This window comes from Lissotriton vulgaris, chromosome 2_1, assembly GCF_964263255.1.
Source record: "Lissotriton vulgaris chromosome 2_1, aLisVul1.2, whole genome shotgun sequence".
Lineage (NCBI taxonomy): Eukaryota > Metazoa > Chordata > Amphibia > Caudata > Salamandridae > Lissotriton > Lissotriton vulgaris.
In genome coordinates, this window is record NC_141687.1 from 1,660,392,341 (window position 1) to 1,660,412,139 (window position 19,799).

The 19,799-nt window shown below is 51.2% G+C and overlaps 1 protein-coding gene across 8 annotated transcripts in view; it reads right to left on the bottom strand.

The window, feature by feature from the left end:
- The window catches only part of PHACTR4 (phosphatase and actin regulator 4), a 633,103-nt gene that overhangs the window by 378,752 nt on the left and 234,552 nt on the right, over positions 1-19,799 (bottom strand). Inside the window, exon 1 of one of the 8 annotated variants that reach the window (XM_086957582.1) lies at positions 4,196-5,127. The exons of the other annotated variants lie outside the window; for them this stretch is intronic. Coding sequence (XP_086813708.1) covers positions 4,196-4,241 — 46 coding nt within the window. The 5' untranslated portion in view covers positions 4,242-5,127. Of the gene's footprint in view, positions 1-4,195; positions 5,128-19,799 lie in introns of those variants that run through there. 8 annotated transcript variants of the gene reach the window in all.

Below are 19,799 nucleotides of genomic sequence, written 5' to 3' on the forward strand. Positions count from 1 at the left end.
GAGACTTTTTAAAAAAAATAAAGGTACACACCATATCTTCCGCTGTGGCCTCAACTGTTAAAGCCCTTATAGTGGAAAAGCGTTTAGAGTATATAGTCTAACAAAACCTACTGACAGGTCGTCGAAGGAGCTGGGATAATGAGAACTACCAGTAAGTAATTAGTACTCACTGTGACCCCTAAACAAACTGCATGACTAAATCTCGCTGATTGTACCTTTCCTGGTCCCCTAAATGAACGCTATAAGCTCATTATGTCCGTAAACTGAACCAAATAATGAAAGTTGATCTACCAAACTTCCTTGTTTATTGAGCACAAGTGGGACTGACGAATTAACCCGGGAACCCCATTAATTTCCTGGTAGTCCATCTAGGACAAATAAGAAGAGCCCTGCACTTAGCTCTGAAGGTTCCCAATTACATGCGTAAGACAGACTTCACTCAGTCCAGGTATGACGATGCATTTTGGAACCTCCAGTGAATGCATATTGAGAAATAGGACCACAAGTCCTAAAATGGAAAAAGGAAACCAGAGTGGGTGAGCTCCTCGCATGCCTGGACATGTGAATCTTGCTAGTATTTGTTAGCAGTCTGAAATGATCATGTGATCACACCGCTCTGTGTGCACACAGTTGTCATGAGTTTTCAACAAAGTCACAAGCGCGTCAGCTGGGGAACAGGTGTGTGCATGGGCCTCAAGTCCTAACTGTAAAGAACAGGAAAGCATCCACCGCCTTCACCTGCCAGCTACCATTTTCAGGATTGTGTTGAGGCAAGGAATCCAACCTAGGTTCAGAAGGATGGGGTTCTTGCCATATTTTCAGGATAAACAGACGGTGTCAATCAATTCACTCGTAGTTACTATACATAAATACATAATTTCTGGATATCCTGAAACTATAGCGAGGATGCGGCTTCAGGTGATACACTGCACATGTGGGGGACAGAAACAACCGGACCAACCTGCCCATTATCAACCTAATTTCTGACACAATGTCTGTGCGAATCACTGCCAGGGCTAGTCTGGCCGTAGCGGGCATCAGGCATTTTCCTGGTTGGCTGGGAGGGTGGGGGGCGATATTGGAGCGATCGATCCCATACCTCTCCAGGGTCATTCACAGCAGTGACTTTTTATGCCGAAAATTGTCCTGTCTGGGAAGAGGGTACCCTCCAAAGATCCCCCATCCCTCACATCTGCATCTCTACGTTTCCAAGTAATGGGAACCTTAGGTACTATTGTCTATTGTATTATGAGGCAGCAGCCCTCGAACCCCTATCCCTCGGTGTCACTCTACGAAGCACTGGGTGTGCATGTTAGCCCAAGCAGATCAGCCAGGTTCCAGGCAGGAGCAGCTCCAGGGCAGTCAGTGAACCTCTTAGAAGCGAAGCGTGCAAACAAACAACGAAAAAATCCCTGCTCAAGACTGCCACTACAGTGTCAATCTACACTGCCAAAATGTGAACTAGTAGATCCGGCCTGCAGTTCCACACTCCAAAAATCATAAACATGGCATGATTCTGACTAACTCCACTTCTCACACCCCCAAACGGAAACGGAGCAATGTACTCCCTTCAAACCCCTGACCAACCACACATCAAGAAGCCACACTAGTCAGTCAACCCGTTGCTGCTTTTCGTCCAGCAAGTAGGCCCGAGACTAAACAAAATTCCTGAAACAATCATTGGCAAAGCCAGTAGGTTTGCCTATGCCTGAGCGATTGGCTTTCCCAATGTTTTATAGCCATGCTGTACACTAGCGTGGCTGATGTTCATCATAGCTAAAAGTTAGTGGGATAGGGAATAGTGGCCATGGAGTAGAGTAGCGGTGACTGTAGTAAAGTGTTAGAGTGGCGTATGGTAGAGTGGCGCTTCGCAGAATGCTGCGGCCTAAAACAGAGTGTCTTGCGTAGAATGTCGCAACCTAGAGGTACGGTGCATGGAGCAGAGAGACGCAGAGCAGTGTGTCAGAGTGGAGGGTAGAAAAGTGTAAGAGTGGAGTCTAGTAAAGTGTCAGAGTGGAGTGTGGTGGGGTGGACTGTGTTGGAGGGGCGCAGAGTGCGGTACAGTGTAGAGTGGAGTGGGACAGCGTGAAGTGGCCTAGAGTAATGTAGAGTGGACTGGTGTGTCGCAGAGTGTTCGAGAGCACAGTGTTCGAGAGCACAGTGTTCGAGAGCACAGTGTTCGAGAGCACAGTGTTCGAGAGCACAGTGTTCGAGAGCACAGTGTTCGAGAGCAAAGTGTTCGAGAGCAAAGTGTTCGAGAGCAAAGTGTTCGAGAGCAAAGTGTTCGAGAGCAAAGTGTTCGAGAGCAGAGGGGTGTAGAGCAGGGGGGTGTAGAGCAGAGGGGTGTAGAGGAGAGGGGTGTAGAGGAGAGGGGCGTCAAGTGCCAGAGGGGAGGGGCGTCAAGTACCAGAGAGGAGGGGCATAAAGTGAAGTAGAGTGGAGTAGGCATGGTGTGGTAGTGCACTGCCATTACAAACACATTTTCTACTGAAATGGCCATGTTTGCACAGACAGTTTTACGGATAAAACTATACAGCGTGCAAGGAGCGTGTGTAAATGGAATCACCTAGTGAATTGATTTGTTTTGATCGTATTCAATTATTTGCTTCAAGCACACTTCAGAATATCAAAAACATTTTCTTTGTTTGTTCTTTCCTAATTCCACTATATTCTGAAATACTTGCACAGATCATTAACATCTAAATGTGTGTTAGAAAAAAAAGCCTTTCCTTTCACACCTTGAGATGGTCAGATAAATCCTTTCACTTTGAAATCAGGGAAAGAAAAGTAAACACCAAGCTCCCTCAGAAGATAGAGCCTGACATTTAACCTCTAACCTCTGTCTTTGAACGTACAGCGAATATAACAAGATGAGAACAAAATGTATGTGCCTGTTTACAGAAAGCTAATACTCATGGAAGAGTCCAGTAAACAGGCTATGCTCCATGGGAGGGACAAATGCATGCTGGTAAGCCTAAAAAATAAAACCAGCAAATGTGAGTTACAAACCACAAAGCCAATGGCAAGCGGTGGACGAATGCATTCTTAGATCAGCTTTTATAATGTCCCCCAATAAGTCTATAGCAACTAGACAGCTGTGGCTGTATGGTAGGTTCCGACCTAAAAAACATTCTGTTCATGGGCCTACCCACCTCCTCTGGCACGCTTTGCTGTTAGAGAGGCTTATATCAGATTGTTCACACTTCCTTTCCCTCCCTGAACTAGCTCTGGGTTGGCTGCAACCTTACAGTGTTAGGATATCACTTTTACAGGGGGCACACAACTGACCCTCAGTAACAACACATGCTGTATCTCACACTCCGAACCCTCGGAACCACTTAACATGCAAGGGCAACGCCCCACTGATGCAGAGGAAAACTGCATATACAGGAACTGTCAGGAACACCATATTACAAGAGTCCACACTGCTGACAACCTGTGATACTGCATAAATACCTCAGCTGCTGACCCCAGAATTACCACATATACAGATGACGCTACTACTTAACCTCGATTGCCACCAGGCACAAAGGAAGCCATTAGCAATGTTCAGTGACACCACTCAAAAAAGTGGTCTCTAAGAGCTGCTGAAGTCCACCACAGAGAGGGGTTCGCACTGACCACCAGTGCCACCGCACACAAAGTGGAGGTGACTCCTATATGATGTATGCGTACATATGAACATCCACCTACACACATGGGGCTACACTACTAGCAGCAAGGGTCACCAGCAATACAAGAGCCTACATTAAATACCTGTACCACAGCACTCCCAGATACAAGTACCAGCCAAACATGTACCTCAATCACCCTATTATTCAAATACAGGACCAGCACTAACCCCTCCGACCTTTTCCAAATAGAAGAGCCGGCACTACAATCCCCCCCTACCCCCTCCTCCCCAGATCCAAACAACCCTGACTCCAACGCTCTCAAGTCACAATGATATCCCAAGTACAGGATCCAGCAGTACTCACCCCAATCACAGCCCACACACAAGAGAAGCGCTCGCACCCACGTTATACAGATGAATAGGGCGAATATGTTAAAAAAGAAAGTGCTTCAGAGTTGTGCTAGTCGAAAAAATGTTTCACAGATGTTGGTGACATAACAGCGGTGTTAAGTAAAAGCCCCCAGCTCCAGCCCCAACATAACACAAGTCGTTTATCAGGACACAGGAGTCGACCCTACTCACCAGCCAGAGCAGGATTAGCCGGCCTAGGGAAGAAGGCCTGCCCCATGGTGGAGCCCCGCTGGCCTCTGGGTGGAAGCCGGTCTTAAATAAGGCACATGTTAAGCGCTGCCCTCGGCTGGGGCCTCCTCAGGGCTCCTAGCAGGGCGCTGGTACTCCTAGCGGACTCCGCCCTGCCGACCCCCGTGGATGGGAACAGTGATGGCCTCACCCCTGGGGTCCCGGTAATGCTCTCGCGCTGCTCAGGGTCTCTAGTGGGCCTCCGGTGAGCTGGCCAGGCTTCGGGGCCCAAGACCTGACAGGAGAGCCCTCTAGAGTCGGGGTGCTCAGCGGCACCTGGAATGGCTATGGACTCCTCGGGTTACAGCAGTGCCAGTAACCGCTCCTCTTCGGCCGTGGGGCGGTGTGGGGCTTCTCGTGCATTGTGAGGGCGGCGGCCTCGCGCTCCTCAGGTGTGCCCGCAGGACCCTCAGGTGTGCCCGCAAAACAGTCGCGCTCCTCTGGGATTCCAGCAGTATGACCCGCGGGGGCCTCGCCAGCGCCCAGGTACTCCACGGGGTCTCACTATGCGCCTAAAGGCTTCCGGGCAGAGTCTAAGTGTTCCTCGTGTCGTGGGACCCAGAAACGCTACTCCACCGCGGCCTAAGCAGTGTCAAGGAGCGTCTCGGGGGTCCAAACAGCGCCAGCGAACTCCATGGGGTCAAAAAAATGCAATGTATTCCAGGGGGTCCAAGCAGAGTTCTGTGAGTCTAAGCAAACCTCGGGTGCCCTGAAAGCGGTGCTCACGAGCTCCTCGGTGGTCCTACTGTCGTCGTTATGCTCCTCGCGGGTCCCAGCAGCACAAGGTCCGCTTCTCGGCTCCGAGCAGCGCCCTCACCAAACTAATGCTCCTTAAGACCAGAAGTAAAGCCAGCTCTCTCCGCGCAGGAATGACTGGCATGCCGCAGCACTCGGGGCAGGAGGTGAAGGGAGGAGGAGGGACCTGCCAGCCACTCAGGAGCTGCACAGGAACAACCAACACCAGCCCTCCCTGCCCCACCCTGGAAGGGGGAGGGAACTGTGAGCCGCTTCTAACATCAGAGTGAAAGAAAGCGTATACATCACGCAGCTTAAGGGCACACAGGGAGAGAGGGCTGGCGTAGGGGTTGTATGTGGGCTGGGAGGAGGCGAGGGGCGAAGAGGCCTGTGGTGGCGAGGGTACAGGTGTATACCAGCCAGAAGAAAAAGCATTAGAGGCAAACGTGTGAGGGTGAAGTGGATAGCAGGAGAAAAGAGTGGGAGGCGAAGAGCAGGAGGTGTGAGGGGTAAGGGAGAAGAATAAAAGGTGAAATTCGAGAAAAGGGTGCGGACACGGCGAGAGGAAAGTAAGGGCTAAGGGAGGAAAAGGAGAACACAGAATGGGAAAGGAGGGTGAAAGGAAGGAGTGGACATGGAAGGATAGGCTACAGTGGGAATTGAGAGGTCGATGGGCAGGCGAGAGAGAAAAAGTAAATTAAGGAATATGTATAATAAAGAGAGGGGGAACGGATACTGTAAGGAGAACTAAACACATGGCCCTGTGGTCGCTTTAAACCTGTAAGAATGATCACGGTCCTTACTTGGGCGCTGTGACATTCAGTTCACTACCAATGTATGTCAGATGGCACACATTAACTATGCAGGCCTCTAGGCGCTACAGAGTAAACGGAACTGCTTACAATAAGGCGATAATTTTAGTTTGCTTAGTGGGCAGTGGGTTGAGACAAACAAAACTGCCTGGCAATGGTTGTATCAACAGAGTTAGTGGTTATTAAAAGTGGCTTCAGGAAAGGCCTGAACCAGAGAATGGATGTACGTTATTACCACGCACACTTTTACAACGCGTTCCATTACAACGCGGTTGTAACAACGCAAGTCGTTACAATGACTTGCGTTGTGGGGGGCGCAAATTAAAAAACTTTAATTTACTATTCCAACACCAGTCCCCGTGGATAGTAGGGAAGGTGTTGGGATAGTAAATTAAAGGATTTACTATCCTTGAGCGCCCCCCAGCGCAATTCGTTGTAACAACTTTCGTTGTTATGACCGCGTGGTAATGGTACGGCGTTGTAACGCTTGCGTTGTAAACGTTGCATACACCAGTGAACTAAGTATAACGCCCAGGCGCAGAGTGAACCAAACTGCAGGCAAGTGAGTTTATATTGAGCAAATACAGGCACAAATGCTCGCAAGATACAGGGGACAGCGCTGGACACGCAGACGAGCGTCCTGAAACTCGCGCAGAGTACCACTGGGTAAACAGTGGAAAGGGTGCAGCCTGGAAGGTAAACCTTTGGATGGCACAGTCTCAAGTGTGGCAGAAGCAATCCCATAGCTTGACCTCGGGACTGGCGGTCCCGCCTGGGCCTCGAAGGGTTAAAGTACAACGTGTGGGGGATGCAACTTCCGTCCTCATTGTACATCAGCACCGGTCTCACCAGGTTCCTGGCCCTACCATTATGAGCCTTTCAGAGCGATAGTGCTTTGGGAAATCTAAAGCCTGTTTTAAGTGTGTGATAGATCAGCAAAAAACAAAAACATCGAGGGTTAAATGTTATTCTCCTTTGACCATAGTAATGTGCCTATAAAATTATTCTCAAAGGAGAATGAGAATTGAAAAAAATAATGTAATAAAGCAGCTATTGCAATTAAACAATTTGCTTGTAGATGGGGGTGTTGTAGGTTCAACTATCACTGCAATTAAATACAAAACAGTATCCATATTGAGGTATGGATGTATTTTAATTGCACCAGTCTCCTTTAGTAAGTCAGGCTTCATTTTGCACAACTGTGTGAGGAAGACACTCAACCATGGACAATCTACTTATCACGCAAGGCTGAGACTGGAGGTAGGATTACCATCTATTTTGTCTAGGAATAATATTAACATGCTAAATTACATTTGTTATTGTGCCTCCGCTGAAGAGAATTCTGTGAAGCCTTTTATTTGGTTGGATTTATCCTTAAACATTGTCAAAAAAATCTGGCCCTAATCTCGAATATATCCCGTTTATTGACAAACTATAATCTTAATTTGTTAACCATTCTTGCTAAAATGAAAAGGCAGCCACTAAACAGCCTATTAAGCAAGCAATGTATTTATCCCAATTTGAAGCTGATAAGGAGGTCTGCTCATTGTTTAAAAAGAATGGTTATGTTTTAGATTCTTACAAACTGATAAGGGAGGATTTTTGGAATTTACCAATTGATCCATGTAGGACTAAAAAATGATAAAGTTTCAGCTTTTATACGTCTCAATGATTCAGTTTGATGGTGCATGGAACAAAACAATGAATCAGGTTATGTTATGCCATTGTGTCATGTTCGTAAAGAAAATACTGAACACGTTCTCTGCATCTTCCCTAAACTGTAGGAGAAGAAGTGTTCGATCCCCGTTTAGAGAGCATGGGATGTTTACAAATAATGAAGCTACTAGGTTTTGTTCCACGAGGTTGTCTGGAAAAGCCATTGGGTGTGTAATTTTTTTTGTGTGAACGTTTCAAACCTTTAATTTGAACTACTGTTATTATTATTTTGATGTACTGTAAATGATATTTTGAGAGAAGGGTAATTCAATCTTGTACTCTTATTGTATTCGATTTCAAGTTATCTAAACAATAAAATTAAATACGACGACTACTACTAGTACGATGGTGGTTGATCTCAGACTGCCACAACCAATGCTTCCTGTCAAAGACGAGCCAGATATGCGACTGACTTTTTACCAGCCATCCATGTTTTTGACCACACCATGACACATGGCTGGCTGCCACGGCCCTGACATACAACGACTAACACTGAACTGTTCACCGGCAAACAGGCCACTGAGTCTATCGACGTCATTCGGGACTTACTTTCACTGTGAAGCCTGCACGCGTGACTGACCTCTCTCCTCACGGCTTTCAGAACGTGACGTGACTAATTGCTAGGACATTCGGTGACCGCTCTACAGGTACTTTACTGCTGTGCTGCGTGCCCGCAGACCCGAGAGAGAGCGACATGTCTCCAAAGTTACCCCTGCTATTCCTACTAAAATTGCCCGTGCCCCGCCAGTCACTTGCGACTCAGACTGCGTCTGCCCGAGGATCCTCGGCCTCTTGAGACGTCTCCAGATTTCCGCAGCAACCAGCCCACCCCTGGCAGGTAGGAACCCCGTCCCCTAGTCACATCAGCCAGGCCCACGCTGCCCTCTTCCACTCTGGGGCGGAGGCGGAAACTCGACAGGTGCGTCATAAAGTCAAACCTTACACAACCAAAGAAAACAGCAGCATTCCACCCAGAAACCTTCGAGTCACCCTGCAGGGGGCGGTACGCGCTAGGCTCAGGTGAGCAGGACGCGCACACGAGCGCTATAAAAGAAAGAAAACCGCGCGCGCTGCACGTGCTCCCCAGCTGGACAAGGAGCAGGAATGTGAGGAATGAAGCCCGAACCGGGTCTGCCTAATACCAGGAGGCAAGACAAGATTCCTGACATTACCCAGCGCCGGGCGGACAGACATTTGTAAGATTCCAAGATTGCAGTCTGAAAAGTAATCCAATATGCTTTCCAAGGACTTACATACTGGCAGATTGCGCAATGAAGAAAAGAGAGAGTACGCGATTAGCCAAAGACCACACCATTTTCTAGAGCGGCGAAGGGCAGATTCTAACTTGAGGCAGACCATTTATCAGCAGCAGACGTGAATTGACTAGGACAGTGACTAGGTAAACTCGACAGGGCTGATAAGACACCGCGCCCCAGCTGTATTAGCCTTCCGAGGGACCAGACAGTGAACAATACTTTCACTTTTGCAAAAGGCCAATTTACCGCTGCTCACACCTCTGCCCACCGTCTCTTTTTTTTCGACGGCATACTGCCCTACATCCACGGGAACAGCAGGACCACAGGGTTCAGGGATTAAAAAAAAAACGAGGCGCTGTGGAAATCGCTTCAGTTGGACTAGAAGCCGAAGCCTTGTACAGGACCATGCCCTACACTTGAAAACTAGGGGCCTAAATAAAAGAATGATTGTTCAGTGACAACTTTCCATTAATGCAAAATATTTACGTTTGGTGAATCCGGGGTTATGATAGGCAATGATCAGACGCAATCACATGCACCTTTGTTTACCTGCGTAAACACCCCACGCCCCCAACTGCCCCATACAAAGCCGAAGATCTAACATCTCCACCCATCGCAGACGGACACTTCCCTTGTAGTTCCTGCACTTATCTCCGGAATCCTGCCCCCCCCCCCACCCCCTCATCCACCAGCGATCCAAGATGGCTGCCCCTCCTTCTGTACACTGCATATACCAGGAGCTGGCCACTACCTCAACACCGCAGGCGTGATTCTATAGTATACTACAGTGAGCCGTCATGCCATCACGTCCATCTGTTGTTGCCTCGAGGCGGGCACGCCCCAGGGCATGGGCAGCGCCGGGAAAGCTGACCTCCACAGATTTCCTGTTCGGATTCTGTCTGGCTCTCCCAGTTCCTCTAGTGGAAAGTTCTCACAGTCGGACCCTGGCGAGCAGGAAGGGATGGGCAGGCCGACCAGCGGTGCCCGCCACTAGCCCAGACCGGAAGCATCGGAAAATATTTAAAAATAAAGATACCACCAGGGAATGAGCGACTGTGACTACAAATTACAAGGGATGCCACCTGTGAAAAATGCTGGCTGGGTAAGGGGCCAGTATGTGGACATCTCCTTGGCAAGCAATGGTGTATTTGATCAGTATTATGTCTCGGCTAGACAGAGCATGCATCCACCTGTGGGCTTACAGGCCACCCATCTCCTAACATTGGTAAAATTTAGCGTCACTCATTTTTTTATGCCATTTGTCATGACATGCAGGTGTCATGCCCTCTTCTTGTGTTTGCTTTCTCTTAGCGCATGTCCCAAGTACATGTCACCCTACACTGCTCCCAGTTTGTGGGGTTATTTTTTCTTTGTTTTCAAGCACTCCATATGAGTACTTGAGTTTTCAGGCCATCTCCCTTGTGCACATACACACAGACCACAAAAATGCAAATGAATGTACATATATGCACTTCTTAAATAAATGTAATACACGACCACCACTTTTTTTTGGGCACGATCCAATGGTATTGGAGCACATCTTCCGTCCACCATCTTGCCATAGTGCTAACACCAGCCGATGGTATTGAAGCGCTGTAAGTGCTCACCAGTTACATTACACAATAATAAGTTTCCTTGTCGTAAGCAGGGGGCAGCATAAGTGATTAGCCCAGAATCACAAATTGTTCTGTCGACCCAGAGATTCGAGCCTGGTTTCCCAGTTCCCCTGTCGGCAGCCCTGGCTGTTAGGCCACTTCCTCGCTTCACTCAAAGCTCAACTTTTCTCACTGTCATTTCCACATTTGTTCAGAAAGACCCAGTCGACACTGAACAAACAGCAAAGCCAATGGATCTCAGCAATGGCAAAACTATTGACCGGGTCAACGTGAATGCCTTTTTGCCATGTTGTCTAGAAGCACATCTGCTGTTCAGCATGGCTGAAAGTCACTGAAAAAAGCTTTATGATGCGGTCAGCACAGGCCACATAGTGCTTTTTAGGTCTCGCGCCTGCGATGCATATGGCGAAGCCATATGCCATCGCGCAGGCGCGATACTACTGTTGCTGGGTCTGCTTCCCAGGAGACAGGAGATGTCACGCGCACGCTCTGGAAAGCGATCGGCGCCGGCCGCGCGCGCGCGTTTCCCAATCTCCTGTCTCTCTGGGAAGCACACAAGCAAGCCCAGCAAGCCCCGCCAAGGTAACTTTGAAATAATCTTTATTTCTTGATAATTATTGCCTCTGGACTTTTTTGTTTAATATTACGGGCATGTAGGTTGTGTGATGCTGCATAAACAGATGCGTTTGGAGTTTATTTACCGATCCGCTATGGAGGGGCTTTTCTTTAATCTGTTGGTGGCTGTTTTTTTTTTAATTTATATTGCGTCTTCATGTACACATGATGTTTGACTTTTTTGAGCAATTCGTTACGTTGGGCTTTTGTATCATTTGATACTAGCTGTTATTTTATTTATATTGCGTCTCCCGATGCTGTGTTTGCCTGCCCCGCCAGCTCTCCAAGGTTGCTATTTGTTTCTTTCCCATCTGCGTACATCACTTGCGGGATAAAGGTAAATCTGCATTCTAGAGTTGCCTTTATTGTTTTGAGGCCGGGCGCAGGGGCTGCTCCGATGTTATCAAGGCTGCTATCCCACTGCTAAGGCGGTGCTGCACTCACTGCCTTGTTTATATTTGTTTTAGTTCCGTGATGCTCCGATCTTTGCCCCTTCCGAGTGGAGCTTCAGAGTGGAGCTTCAGAGTGGAGCTTCAGAGTGGAGCTTCAGAGTGGAGCTTCCGAGTGGAGCTTCCGAGTGGAGCTTCCGAGTGGAGCTTCCGAGTGGAGCTTCCGAGTGGAGCTTCCGAGTGGAGCTTCCGAGTGCAGAGTGGAGCTTCAGAGTGGAGCTTCCGAGTGGAGCTTCAGAGTGGAGCTTCAGAGTGGAGCTTCAGAGTGGAGCTTCAGAGTGGAGCTTCAGAGTGGAGCTTCCGAGTGGAGCTTCCGAGTGGAGCTTCCGAGTGGAGCTTCCGAGTGGAGCTTCAGAGTGGAGCTTCAGAGTGCAGAGTGGAGCTTCAGAGTGGAGCTTCAGAGTGCAGAGTGGAGCTTCAGAGTGGAGCTTCAGAGTGGAGCTTCCGAGTGGAGCTTCAGAGTGCAGAGTGGAGCTTCAGAGTGGAGCTTCAGAGTGGAGCTTCCGAGTGGAGCTTCAGAGTGCAGAGTGGAGCTTCCGAGTGGAGCTTCAGAGTGCAGAGTGGAGCTTCAGAGTGGAGCTTCAGAGTGCAGAGTGGAGCTTCAGAGTGGAGCTTCAGAGTGCAGAGTGGAGCTTCAGAGTGCAGAGTGGAGCTTCAGAGTGCAGAGTGGAGCTTCAGAGTGCAGAGTGGAGCTTCAGAGTGCAGAGTGGAGCTTCAGAGTGGAGCTTCAGAGTGCAGAGTGGAGCTTCAGAGTGGAGCTTCAGAGTGCAGAGTGGAGCTTCAGAGTGGAGCTTCAGAGTGCAGAGTGGAGCTTCAGAGTGGAGCTTCAGAGTGCAGAGTGGAGCTTCAGAGTGCAGAGTGGAGCTTCCGAGTGGAGCTTCCGAGTGGAGCTTCCGAGTGGAGCTTCCGAGTGGAGCTTCAGAGTGGAGCTTCCGAGTGGAGCTTCAGAGTGGAGCTTCAGAGTTGAGCTTCAGAGTTGAGCTTCAGAGTGGAGCTTCAGAGTGCAGAGTGGAGCTTCAGAGTGGAGCTTCAGAGTGGAGCTTCCGAGTGGAGCTTCAGAGTGGAGCTTCAGAGTGCAGAGTGGAGCTTCAGAGTGGAGCTTCAGAGTGGAGCTTCAGAGTGGAGCTTCCGAGTGGAGCTTCAGAGTGGAGCTTCAGAGTGCAGAGTGGAGCTTCCGAGTGGAGCTTCAGAGTGCAGAGTGGAGCTTCAGAGTGGAGCTTCAGAGTGCAGAGTGGAGCTTCAGAGTGGAGCTTCAGAGTGCAGAGTGGAGCTTCAGAGTGCAGAGTGGAGCTTCAGAGTGCAGAGTGGAGCTTCAGAGTGCAGAGTGGAGCTTCAGAGTGGAGCTTCAGAGTGCAGAGTGGAGCTTCAGAGTGCAGAGTGGAGCTTCAGAGTGGAGCTTCAGAGTGCAGAGTGGAGCTTCAGAGTGGAGCTTCAGAGTGCAGAGTGGAGCTTCCGAGTGGAGCTTCCGAGTGGAGCTTCCGAGTGGAGCTTCCGAGTGGAGCTTCAGAGTGGAGCTTCAGAGTTGAGCTTCAGAGTGGAGCTTCAGAGTGGAGCTTCAGAGTGGAGCTTCAGAGTGGAGCTTCAGAGTGGAGCTTCAGAGTGGAGCTTCAGAGTGCAGAGTGGAGCTTCAGAGTGGAGCTTCAGAGTGCAGAGTGGAGCTTCAGAGTGGAGCTTCAGAGTGCAGAGTGGAGCTTCAGAGTGGAGCTTCAGAGTGCAGAGTGGAGCTTCAGAGTGGAGCTTCAGAGTGCAGAGTGGAGCTTCAGAGTGCAGAGTGGAGCTTCAGAGTGGAGCTTCAGAGTGGAGCTTCAGAGTGGAGCTTCAGAGTGGAGCTTCAGAGTGGAGCTTCAGAGTGGAGCTTGAGAGTGGAGCTTCAGAGTGGAGCTTCAGAGTGGAGCTTCAGAGTGGAGCTTCAGAGTGGAGCTTCAGAGTGCAGAGTGGAGCTTCAGAGTGCAGAGTGGAGCTTTAGAGTGGAGCTTCCGAGTGGAGCTTCAGAGTGCAGAGTGGAGCTTCCGAGTGGAGCTTCAGAGTGCAGAGTGGAGCTTCAGAGTGGAGCTTCAGAGTGCAGAGTGGAGCTTCAGAGTGGAGCTTCAGAGTGCAGAGTGGAGCTTCAGAGTGGAGCTTCAGAGTGGAGCTTCAGAGTGGAGCTTCAGAGTGGAGCTTCAGAGTGGAGCTTCAGAGTGGAGCTTCAGAGTGGAGCTTCAGAGTGGAGCTTCCGAGTGCAGAGTGGAGCTTCAGAGTGGAGCTTCCGAGTGGAGCTTCAGAGTGGAGCTTCAGAGTGGAGCTTCAGAGTGGAGCTTCAGAGTGGAGCTTCAGAGTGGAGCTTCAGAGTGGAGCTTCCGAGTGGAGCTTCCGAGTGGAGCTTCCGAGTGGAGCTTCCGAGTGGAGCTTCAGAGTGGAGCTTCAGAGTGCAGAGTGGAGCTTCAGAGTGGAGCTTCAGAGTGCAGAGTGGAGCTTCAGAGTGGAGCTTCAGAGTGGAGCTTCCGAGTGGAGCTTCAGAGTGCAGAGTGGAGCTTCAGAGTGGAGCTTCAGAGTGGAGCTTCCGAGTGGAGCTTCAGAGTGCAGAGTGGAGCTTCCGAGTGGAGCTTCAGAGTGCAGAGTGGAGCTTCAGAGTGGAGCTTCAGAGTGCAGAGTGGAGCTTCAGAGTGGAGCTTCAGAGTGCAGAGTGGAGCTTCAGAGTGCAGAGTGGAGCTTCAGAGTGCAGAGTGGAGCTTCAGAGTGCAGAGTGGAGCTTCAGAGTGCAGAGTGGAGCTTCAGAGTGGAGCTTCAGAGTGCAGAGTGGAGCTTCAGAGTGGAGCTTCAGAGTGCAGAGTGGAGCTTCAGAGTGGAGCTTCAGAGTGCAGAGTGGAGCTTCAGAGTGGAGCTTCAGAGTGCAGAGTGGAGCTTCAGAGTGCAGAGTGGAGCTTCCGAGTGGAGCTTCCGAGTGGAGCTTCCGAGTGGAGCTTCCGAGTGGAGCTTCAGAGTGGAGCTTCAGAGTTGAGCTTCAGAGTTGAGCTTCAGAGTGGAGCTTCAGAGTGCAGAGTGGAGCTTCAGAGTGGAGCTTCAGAGTGGAGCTTCCGAGTGGAGCTTCAGAGTGGAGCTTCAGAGTGCAGAGTGGAGCTTCAGAGTGGAGCTTCAGAGTGGAGCTTCCGAGTGGAGCTTCAGAGTGGAGCTTCAGAGTGCAGAGTGGAGCTTCCGAGTGGAGCTTCAGAGTGCAGAGTGGAGCTTCAGAGTGGAGCTTCAGAGTGCAGAGTGGAGCTTCAGAGTGGAGCTTCAGAGTGCAGAGTGGAGCTTCAGAGTGCAGAGTGGAGCTTCAGAGTGCAGAGTGGAGCTTCAGAGTGCAGAGTGGAGCTTCAGAGTGGAGCTTCAGAGTGCAGAGTGGAGCTTCAGAGTGCAGAGTGGAGCTTCAGAGTGGAGCTTCAGAGTGCAGAGTGGAGCTTCAGAGTGGAGCTTCAGAGTGCAGAGTGGAGCTTCCGAGTGGAGCTTCCGAGTGGAGCTTCCGAGTGGAGCTTCCGAGTGGAGCTTCAGAGTTGAGCTTCAGAGTGGAGCTTCAGAGTGGAGCTTCAGAGTGGAGCTTCAGAGTGGAGCTTCAGAGTGGAGCTTCAGAGTGGAGCTTCAGAGTGCAGAGTGGAGCTTCAGAGTGGAGCTTCAGAGTGGAGCTTCAGAGTGCAGAGTGGAGCTTCAGAGTGGAGCTTCAGAGTGCAGAGTGGAGCTTCAGAGTGGAGCTTCAGAGTGCAGAGTGGAGCTTCAGAGTGGAGCTTCAGAGTGCAGAGTGGAGCTTCAGAGTGCAGAGTGGAGCTTCAGAGTGGAGCTTCAGAGTGGAGCTTCAGAGTGGAGCTTCAGAGTGGAGCTTCAGAGTGGAGCTTCAGAGTGGAGCTTGAGAGTGGAGCTTCAGAGTGGAGCTTCAGAGTGGAGCTTCAGAGTGGAGCTTCAGAGTGGAGCTTCAGAGTGGAGCTTCAGAGTGCAGAGTGGAGCTTCAGAGTGCAGAGTGGAGCTTCCGAGTGGAGCTTCAGAGTGGAGCTTCAGAGTGGAGCTTCAGAGTGGAGCTTCCGAGTGGAGCTTCAGAGTGGAGCTTCAGAGTGGAGCTTCAGAGTGGAGCTTCAGAGTGGAGCTTCAGAGTGCAGAGTGGAGCTTCAGAGTGGAGCTTCAGAGTGCAGAGTGGAGCTTCAGAGTGGAGCTTCAGAGTGCAGAGCGGAGCTTCAGAGTAGAGCTTCAGAGTAGAGCTTCAGAGTAGAGCTTCAGAGTAGAGCTTCAGAGTAGAGCTTCAGAGTAGAGCTTCAGAGTAGAGCTTCAGAGTGCAGAGTGGAGCTTCAGAGTGGAGCTTCAGAGTGGAGCTTCAGAGTGGAGCTTCAGAGTGGAGCTTCAGAGTGGAGCTTCAGAGTGGAGCTTCAGAGTGGAGCTTCAGAGTGGAGCTTCAGAGTGGAGCTTCAGAGTGCAGAGTGGAGCTTCAGAGTGGAGCTTCAGAGTGCAGAGTGGAGCTTCAGAGTGGAGCTTCAGAGTGCAGAGTGGAGCTTCAGAGTGCAGAGTGGAGCTTCCGAGTGGAGCTTCAGAGTGGAGCTTCAGAGTGGAGCTTCAGAGTGGAGCTTCAGAGTGGAGCTTCAGAGTGGAGCTTCAGAGTGGAGCTTCAGAGTGGAGCTTCAGAGTGGAGCTTCAGAGTGGAGCTTCAGAGTGCAGAGTGGAGCTTCAGAGTGCAGAGTGGAGCTTCAGAGTGCAGAGTGGAGCTTTAGAGTGGAGCTTCCGAGTGGAGCTTCAGAGTGCAGAGTGGAGCTTCCGAGTGGAGCTTCAGAGTGCAGAGTGGAGCTTCAGAGTGGAGCTTCAGAGTGCAGAGTGGAGCTTCAGAGTGGAGCTTCAGAGTGCAGAGTGGAGCTTCAGAGTGGAGCTTCAGAGTGCAGAGTGGAGCTTCAGAGTGGAGCTTCAGAGTGCAGAGTGGAGCTTCAGAGTGGAGCTTCAGAGTGCAGAGTGGAGCTTCAGAGTGGAGCTTCAGAGTGGAGCTTCAGAGTGGAGCTTCAGAGTGGAGCTTCAGAGTGCAGAGTGGAGCTTCAGAGTGCAGAGTGGAGCTTCAGAGTGCAGAGTGGAGCTTCAGAGTGCAGAGTGGAGCTTCAGAGTGCAGAGTGGAGCTTCAGAGTGCAGAGTGGAGCTTCAGAGTGGAGCTTCAGAGTGGAGCTTCAGAGTGGAGCTTCAGAGTGGAGCTTCAGAGTGCAGAGTGGAGCTTCAGAGTGGAGCTTCAGAGTGGAGCTTCAGAGTGGAGCTTCAGAGTGGAGCTTCAGAGTGGAGCTTCAGAGTGGAGCTTCAGAGTGGAGCTTCGAGTGGAGCTTCGAGTGGAGCTTCAGAGTGGAGCTTCAGAGTGCAGAGTGGAGCTTCAGAGTGGAGCTTCAGAGTGGAGCTTGAGAGTGGAGCTTCAGAGTGGAGCTTGAGAGTGGAGCTTCAGAGTGGAGCTTCAGAGTGGAGCTTCAGAGTGGAGCTTCAGAGTGGAGCTTCAGAGTGCAGAGTGGAGCTTCAGAGTGGAGCTTCAGAGTGGAGCTTCAGAGTGGAGCTTCAGAGTGGAGCTTCAGAGTGCAGAGTGGAGCTTCAGAGTGCAGAGTGGAGCTTCAGAGTGCAGAGTGGAGCTTCAGAGTGGAGCTTCCGAGTGGAGCTTCAGAGTGCAGAGTGGAGCTTCAGAGTGGAGCTTCAGAGTGCAGAGTGGAGCTTCAGAGTGGAGCTTCAGAGTGGAGCTTCAGAGTGGAGCTTCAGAGTGGAGCTTCAGAGTGGAGCTTCAGAGTGCAGAGTGGAGCTTCAGAGTGGAGCTTCAGAGTGGAGCTTCAGAGTGGAGCTTCAGAGTGGAGCTTCAGAGTGCAGAGTGGAGCTTCAGAGTGCAGAGTGGAGCTTCAGAGTGCAGAGTGGAGCTTCAGAGTGCAGAGTGGAGCTTCAGAGTGGAGCTTCAGAGTGCAGAGTGGAGCTTCCGAGTGGAGCTTCAGAGTGGAGCTTCAGAGTGGAGCTTCAGAGTGGAGCTTCCGAGTGGAGCTTCCGAGTGGAGCTTCCGAGTGGAGCTTCAGAGTGGAGCTTCAGAGTGGAGCTTCAGAGTGGAGCTTCAGAGTGGAGCTTCAGAGTGGAGCTTCAGAGTGGAGCTTCAGAGTGGAGCTTCAGAGTGGAGCTTCAGAGTGGAGCTTCAGAGTGCAGAGTGGAGCTTCAGAGTGGAGCTTCAGAGTGCAGAGTGGAGCTTCAGAGTGGAGCTTCAGAGTGCAGAGTGGAGCTTCAGAGTGGAGCTTCAGAGTGCAGAGTGGAGCTTCAGAGTGCAGAGTGGAGCTTCAGAGTGCAGAGTGGAGCTTCAGAGTGCAGAGTGGAGCTTCAGAGTGCAGAGTGGAGCTTCAGAGTGCAGAGTGGAGCTTCCGAGTGGAGCTTCCGAGTGGAGCTTCCGAGTGGAGCTTCCGAGTGGAGCTTCCGAGTGGAGCTTCCGAGTGCAGAGTGGAGCTTCCGAGTGGAGCTTCCGAGTGGAGCTTCAGAGTGCAGAGTGGAGCTTCAGAGTGGAGCTTCAGAGTGGAGCTTCCGAGTGGAGCTTCCGAGTGGAGCTTCCGAGTGGAGCTTCCGAGTGGAGCTTCCGAGTGCAGAGTGGAGCTTCAGAGTGGAGCTTCAGAGTGCAGAGTGGAGCTTCAGAGTGGAGCTTCAGAGTGCAGAGTGGAGCTTCAGAGTGGAGCTTCAGAGTGCAGAGTGGAGCTTCAGAGTGGAGCTTCAGAGTGCAGAGTGGAGCTTCAGAGTGGAGCTTCAGAGTGGAGCTTCAGAGTGCAGAGTGGAGCTTCAGAGTGCAGAGTGGAGCTTCAGAGTAGAGCTTCAGAGTAGAGCTTCAGAGTGGAGCTTCCGAGTGGAGCTTCAGAGTGGAGCTTCCGAGTGGAGCTTCCGAGTGGAGCTTCCGAGTGGAGCTTCAGAGTGGAGCTTCCGAGTGGAGCTTCCGAGTGGAGCTTCCGAGTGGAGCTTCAGAGTGGAGCTTCAGAGTGGAGCTTCAGAGTGGAGCTTCAGAGTGGAGCTTCAGAGTGGAGCTTCAGAGTGGAGCTTCAGAGTGCAGAGTGGAGCTTCAGAGTGGAGCTTCAGAGTGCAGAGTGGAGCTTCAGAGTGGAGCTTCAGAGTGCAGAGTGGAGCTTCAGAGTGGAGCTTCAGAGTGCAGAGTGGAGCTTCAGAGTGGAGCTTCAGAGTGGAGCTTCAGAGTGGAGCTTCAGAGTAGAGCTTCAGAGTGGAGCTTCAGAGTGCAGAGTGGAGCTTCAGAGTGGAGCTTCAGAGTGGAGCTTCAGAGTGGAGCTTCAGAGTGGAGAGTGGAGCTTCAGAGTGCAGAGTGGAGCTTCAGAGTGCAGAGTGGAGCTTCAGAGTGCAGAGTGGAGCTTCAGAGTGCAGAGTGGAGCTTCAGAGTGGAGCTTCAGAGTGGAGCTTCAGAGTGGAGCTTCAGAGTGGAGCTTCAGAGTGGAGCTTCAGAGTGGAGCTTCAGAGTGGAGCTTCAGAGTGGAGCTTCAGAGTGGAGCTTCAGAGTGGAGCTTCAGAGTGGAGCTTCAGAGTGCAGAGTGGAGCTTCAGAGTGGAGCTTCAGAGTGGAGCTTCAGAGTGCAGAGTGGAGCTTCAGAGTGGAGCTTCAGAGTGCAGAGTGGAGCTTCAGAGTGGAGCTTCAGAGTGCAGAGTGGAGCTTCAGAGTGGAGCTTCAGAGTGCAGAGTGGAGCTTCAGAGTGGAGCTTCAGAGTGCAGAGTGGAGCTGCAGAGTGCAGAGTGGAGCTTCAGAGTGGAGCTTCAGAGTGGAGCTGCAGAGTGCAGAGTGGAGCTTCCGAGTGGAGCTTCCGAGTGGAGCTTCCGAGTGGAGCTTCCGAGTGGAGCTTCCGAGTGGAGCTTCCGAGTGGAGCTTCAGAGTGGAGCTTCAGAGTGGAGCTTCAGAGTGGAGCTTCAGAGTGGAGCTTCAGAGTGGAGCTTCAGAGTGGAGCTTCAGAGTGGAGCTTCCGAGTGGAGCTTCCGAGTGGAGCTTCCGAGTGGAGCTTCCGAGTGGAGCTTCCGAGTGGAGCTTCCGAGTGGAGCTTCCGAGTGGAGCTTCAGAGTGGAGCTTCAGAGTGGAGCTTCAGAGTGGAGCTTCAGAGTGGAGCTTCAGAGTGGAGCTTCAGAGTGGAGCTTCAGAGTGGAGCTTCAGAGTGGAGCTTCAGAGTGGAGCTTCAGAGTGCAGAGTGGAGCTTCAGAGTGGAGCTTCAGAGTGCAGAGTGGAGCTTCAGAGTGGAGCTTCAGAGTGCAGAGTGGAGCTTCAGAGTGGAGCTTCAGAGTGCAGAGTGGAGCTTCAGAGTGGAGCTTCAGAGTGCAGAGTGGAGCTTCAGAGTGGAGCTTCAGAGTGCAGAGTGGAGCTTCAGAGTGCAGAGTGGAGCTTCAGAGTGCAGAGTG